Source organism: Daktulosphaira vitifoliae, unplaced genomic scaffold (assembly GCF_025091365.1).
Source record: "Daktulosphaira vitifoliae isolate Bord-2020 unplaced genomic scaffold, ASM2509136v1 Scaffold_3, whole genome shotgun sequence".
Taxonomy (NCBI): domain Eukaryota; kingdom Metazoa; phylum Arthropoda; class Insecta; order Hemiptera; family Phylloxeridae; genus Daktulosphaira; species Daktulosphaira vitifoliae.
The window spans coordinates 22,456,460-22,462,567 of NW_026099574.1; the positions used below are offsets into that span (position 1 = coordinate 22,456,460).

The 6,108-nt window shown below is 25.9% G+C and overlaps 1 protein-coding gene across 4 annotated transcripts in view; it reads left to right on the forward strand.

Moving 5' to 3' along the window:
- LOC126900221 (cGMP-specific 3',5'-cyclic phosphodiesterase) overlaps positions 1-5,638 on the forward strand; it is a 46,378-nt gene extending 40,740 nt beyond the window's left edge. Inside the window, exons 8-21 of one of the 4 annotated variants that reach the window (XM_050675755.1) lie at positions 47-115; positions 211-258; positions 318-437; positions 499-669; positions 1,497-1,599; positions 1,659-1,785; positions 1,852-1,957; positions 2,064-2,207; positions 2,602-2,935; positions 3,006-3,151; positions 3,213-3,296; positions 3,354-3,504; positions 3,573-3,661; positions 4,857-5,637. In XM_050675755.1, the coding sequence (XP_050531712.1) occupies positions 47-115; positions 211-258; positions 318-437; positions 499-669; positions 1,497-1,599; positions 1,659-1,785; positions 1,852-1,957; positions 2,064-2,207; positions 2,602-2,935; positions 3,006-3,151; positions 3,213-3,296; positions 3,354-3,504; positions 3,573-3,661; positions 4,857-5,177 (2,013 nt within the window). In that variant the 3' untranslated portion in view covers positions 5,178-5,637. Of the gene's footprint in view, positions 1-46; positions 116-210; positions 259-317; positions 438-498; positions 670-1,496; positions 1,600-1,658; positions 1,786-1,851; positions 1,958-2,063; positions 2,208-2,601; positions 2,936-3,005; positions 3,152-3,212; positions 3,297-3,353; positions 3,505-3,572; positions 3,697-4,856 lie in introns of all 4 variants that reach the window. The other 3 variants (XM_050675753.1, XM_050675756.1, XM_050675754.1) reach the window with 3 other exon arrangements.
- The last annotated feature ends 470 nt before the right edge of the window (positions 5,639-6,108 follow it).

Below are 6,108 nucleotides of genomic sequence, written 5' to 3' on the forward strand. Positions count from 1 at the left end.
AACTTTATTTATTCAAGCACTTATTAATTAATATTTTTTCGTCTAGAGTCACCTGGAGCACTTTGGAGCTAAACCAGTAAATTATTCCCTCGAAAAAAAAATCTTTAATAAAAACGTAATTTGTTTTCAACTTATAAAATATAAGATATAATTTTTACTTTTTATTGAAAATATAAAACATTTAACGATATACTATTGTTTATTCTATAGAGCTTTGACACTATGATTGGAGATATGCCTTTTTCCAAGGAACATAAGGTAAAAATTCAAACATCTGGTTGTTAAGTTTTAAAAGCTTAAACCTGATATATTTGTAGGAAATAAAATTTACAATAGCTTTTGAATTGGGTTCTCAACACGATGTCAAGAAAATCAACAAAGCTCTTAAACCCTCTAAATTGCTTCAAATAGCCCATGAAGTAGCTGCCTCTGTTCAAGTTGAGACATTTATGCTTTATTTGTTTTAGATTTTTTTTTTTAAATCAATTTGCTTATTAGGTTCTTAATATACCAGATGTGCAAATGTGGGCCAAAGTATTAGATAGACAGCCCAGTGTTGAAAGTGACGATGGTAATGGTACACCTGAGGTGCCAATCAAATCAATATTGTGCATGCCAATTTTAAATGGAAAAACTGATGTCATTGGCGTAGCACAGCTTATAAATAAGGTTAAACATTTTTTCTATCTGAAACATAGTGCTTGACATTGAATATAAAATAATTATAACATTTTTCAAACGTTGGATAGAAAAAGTATTTTCTTTTGATCAAAACAAAACAAAAATTGATTTACAAACAAATTTATCGACTTAGTTTTAAACGAACAATAGAATTATCAAATGATTATAAAATTTAAAACGATCAACCATGTGTTGTTATCTATTGAATAATTATAAAAATTAGATACATTGTAGTATCTTGTTTTAACTTTCTAAAATTTAAATAAAGTGTGTTATGACTTTTTCATACATTTTTATATTTTCTTAATAATTAAAGACGGAATTTTTCTGATTTTATGGGAAAAGGCATACAACCTGTATAACACTCCTATGAAATACAAGAGTATTTTGAATATTTGTTGATTAATTGTGGCGTCCTTTATTTTCATTGATTACAATTAAAAAATATTTTAGAAATTAAAAGTTTTAAATATACTTTATAACGGTGGCACCTACAAAATAAAGATAATTCAACAAAGTTCTGGAAACAAATTTTTGCTAAAATCTTTTTTAATTATCGTGGTTTGAGCAAATCAACAACAGAAGTTACTTCAAACACAAATTAGACAAAAAAATTTTTTTTTAAATATAAATATAAAATATTATCTTTTATTTTTTGTAAAATCGTGTTATACTTATCCGAATGGAACAAAATTCATTATGTTAGAAATATGTTTAAGTTACAGAAGATCGTGCAAATACTATGCGATATATTTTTACTCATATTTGTTTGGCCATTGATTGCCATAATAATAAATTATAAATGTTCATTTTAGGAAACAGGAACGCCATTTACTGATTGTGATGTAGCTACATTTGAAGCGTTTGCGATATTTTGTGGACTGGGAATTCATAATACTCAGATGTATGAAAGTGCATGTAAGTTAATATTAAATATTAAATTATGCGATCTATTAATTGGTTAACTATGAAAACAGGTAAACTTATGGCTAAACAAAAAGTAGCACTTGAATGTCTATCATATCATGCTACAGCATCTGTTGATGATACAATAAAATTAACTCAAGATACGATTCCATCAGCAGAGATATACAATTTATATAGGTAAAATTAATCATCTACACAATACATTTTTTTCTTATTGTATGAAAAAATAATATTAATTTTTAGCTTTAAATTCATTGATTTTGATTTATCGGATGACGATACGTGTAAAGCTACAATCCGAATGTTTTTAGAGTGTAATCTAGTGCAGAAGTTTCAAATTCCATATCACGTAAGGATATTACATTGATTTTCTTCGCTAGATGTCGTTACTGGTTCAATGACATAAATTCCAGTCATTTATACATTTTTTATGTTGACAAATATGATTTATATAGGTACTTTGTAAATGGGTGTTAAGCGTGAGAAAGAATTATAGACCTGTGAAATATCATAACTGGAGACATGCGCTTAATGTAGCACAAACAATGTTTGCAATGTTGAAAACTGGGAAAATGGAAAGATTTATGAGTGATTTAGAGGTATTTACAATTATTAGCTATTAACAATATTACTCGATTCTAGAGATGAGATCAAATAATCCACATACTCTTTGAATCTCAAGAAGTAAGAGTGTGTTAACCACTTTAAAGCCAATTGAGCTGTCATAAAAATATAGAACATACATCTACATAAATAGTTGCAGGATTATTACAAAAATATTCAAAACGGTATCATTAGAAATCATTTATTTTAGAACATTTTTACTAAAAAAATGCATATTAATAATTCGGTTTAATCTTCTAATTACAAAATATTAGTTTCTATTATTTTTTATATTAAAATAATTTTATTATTTATAGTTAAGATATAGTTTTAGTAATTAAAATTAAGTAAATTTTCTCAGAGTTTATAAAAAACAAGTGCATACTTTAGATTCTAGGACTACTGGTAGCATGTTTGTGTCATGACTTAGATCATCGTGGAACAAACAACGCTTTCCAAACAAAAACTGAATCACCATTGGCCATTCTTTACACAACAAGTACTATGGAACATCATCACTTTGATCAATGTGTGATGATTTTGAACAGTGACGGAAACAATATATTCCAAGCTTTATCTCCGGAGGATTATCGGAATGTTATGAAATTAGTAGAAAACTCAATATTGTCCACAGATTTAGCAATGTATTTCAAAAAGAAAAACCGTTTTATGGAAGTTGTAGAAAATGGAGAATTTGATTGGCAAAGTGAAGAAAAAAAGGCTTGTATGAAATTTATTAGTTATGTCTTTTTCGTTATCTAATTTAACTAATCATTTTTTTTTCAATGGTCTAGTATTATGTGGTATTTTAATGACAGCATGTGACGTGAGCGCAATAGCAAAACCGTGGGAGGTACAACATAAAATGGCGAAATTGGTGGCTGATGAATTTTTTGACCAAGGTGACTTGGAAAAATTACAACTAAATCAGCAACCAATGGTTTGTATAAACTTGATTAATTAAATATAAATAGAAATTTTTTTATTGGTATTGGTTTTAGGCCATGATGGATAGAGAAAAAAAAGACGAGCTTCCTCAGATGCAAGTAGAATTCATCGATGTCATATGTTTGCCATTGTATAAAGTAATTTCATTACGATAAATGATAAACGAAATTCTACTTTAATTAAACTATTTTCAGGTATTATGTGACACGTTTCCTTGGATCACACCATTATATGAGGGTACTTTAGAAAATCTGAAGCATTGGAAGGACCTGGCAGAAAAAGTCGAAATGGGTTTAACATGGATTGATCATGACAAGATTGAAATTCCAGTTGAAGAATTTTTCAGTAAGTCAAATGATTTTTTTCGTTTAAATTATTTATACTTTGTAAAATATGTCGATTATTATTTACAGCCCATCAAAGTACAAAAGACATAGAATTTACCGTGACTACGTTAAATAAGTCGCAAAGTAATCATCCAACGAAGAAAAGCAATACAAAAGTTAGTAAGAAACTTGGTAAACATACCTAATTAAGGTATATATAATTTTTGATTTTTGTTTACCAAATTTTTTTTTTTTTTTTAATTTAATTTTGTTTTATTTGTATTTCAAATTATGTTTGAAATTTTTATAAAAAATTAAATAGTATTTTTTAAGCATCTGTTACAGTATTTTTTACTACTTCATTTTTGAATTTGGTGTATTACATGAAAACTAAGTTGAATAAAAAATGTATGTAAATTAAAAACGTAAAAGTTATTTATAAATTATAATAATGTTTTTTATGTAAATCCCATCATTTTTTAAGTTATTTTGGATATAAAATATCAAATAAGAATAATTTTGATTATCTTCATTAATTAGATAAATTGTAAAATAAAAATTAATATGAGTTCAATTCAATATTTAAAACTTGTTATTACCAGTACGTAGTTTAAAAAATGTGATAAATTGCTTAGTTAAATAGATCATTGTGATTTTTATTTGTATACAATAAGTATATTTTTAAATATCTTACCACTAAATATAAAATTATTGTAATATAAAAATAATGAACAATGGATAGTCAATATAGTGTCAATACAGTGAAGAGTTTCAAGTGCTCGCATGAAATGGAATTTAAGAGGTTTTGACTTTTTTTGTGGTTGGTTTAAGTAATTATTTTTAATTCATTCAGTATTGACACGTTTATATATAACACAATTATTAATGAAAAAAACAAAATAGTGTACTTAATTTGGTTTTACACAAAATAACAAATATTGTTTTAGAGATAACAATATCTTATATATTAGAAACCAGTAAGTTTTTATTTAATAGCGCAATTTTAAGAATTTTATTTTTTGTTATTATATAAAACGTATGAACCTAAGAAAAAGTCGTATGCACAAAGAGAAACATATTTTCACAAGTGTCATTTTTACAAAAATAATACCATTTACACTAAAAAATAGAGATATATAATAAAAATTTGTAAAATTTTTGTATTTAAATAAAACTTGTGGAATTAATTTGACGTGAGATAAAATTTTAAAGATTAGCTGCAGTTAATTTGTGCTGATTTATTCCTTTAGTACACATTTATAATTAATTATATTGGACCACACCCTCACTAACGAGTAGTGATTGGTAAAGCAATAACTGCGACTTTTATCTAAAAAACCATAATAATGTATCACTTTGTTTATTTTACAGGATGTCGATCTTAATCTGAATACCTCAACGTTCCAGAGAAACGGTGCTAAATTCTCCAGCTACCGGAAAAAAACTACAGTGAGCCGATCGTTTAGGAATCGAGTAAGTCGATCTCTGTATTACAACAGTGGAAGTGGAAGTGGACGTACATTAGAAAAAGATAATAGTGTTATAACCGATCATAAAACTAAAATGATAAGTTCGGCTTCGTTGCCAGCGTTTACATCACCAGCAACTACGACTGCTTACACGAAACCAACTCCTACGCCACTGACAAGTACTCCGGTTAAAAATAAAAGCAAGTTTTGTCAAGTACTGTGATAAGCATATTGTTTTATATGGTATTAAATTTAGTCGGTTAATAATATCCACAATACTGTGGAGACTAGATGTAGGCGATTATATGTACATAAAATATTTGCTCCTCGATCGGTCCCGATTTGAATTTTTGTTTTTTACTTTTTTACTACCAATATTGTTGTTTTAGAATTTATAGTGTATAAAGTAATATTATGAATGTAAGTGTTGTTTTCTTTAGAACTTTTGGCGAAAAAGCATTTTCAATTCAACAAAACTGTAAAATCATTGTATATTTTTTTAAATTTAATTATATTATTGTTATGTTTGATGCAACTGTCGATTAAATAATATTAAAACCTATATTCTAAAAATTTCATAAATATGTAGCATAAAATAAAAGAACATTTTTAAAACACGCTGTGTCGCATAAATATTACAACAGTAATAAAAATAATATTAAATTTTCATGGAATGGTTATTTTTAAATTTTTTAAGAAAAAATAATAAAGACATTTTTGTGTTAATATAAATATAAAAATAAAATTACTGTAAGAATAATAACATTTTACGAGTATGAGATGGACTTAAAAAAAATTGTTCAATCCGAAAATAAAATAAAAGTCTTATATAGTATATAAAATTACATTTAAAAATTTACTTTTTAAGTATTAAATTTCTTATTTTTGCATAATTACTTTTCTCAGTTAAATAATTGATAAAAACATTATAATATCACCTGGTCTCTCACTTCAAATATCATAATGTTGATGTTAAAATAATAATAATGAAGGTTGGTGAATCTAAGTATTTTAAAAATAAACAGTTCTATTAAAAGTAATTTTATATAAATTTATACTTTACTAATATAACATACAATCAAATTTTAATAATTTATTTATTTACAAAAAATTAAACCTGTTGAGACGTTAAATTAGATGAATTAATGCTAAGT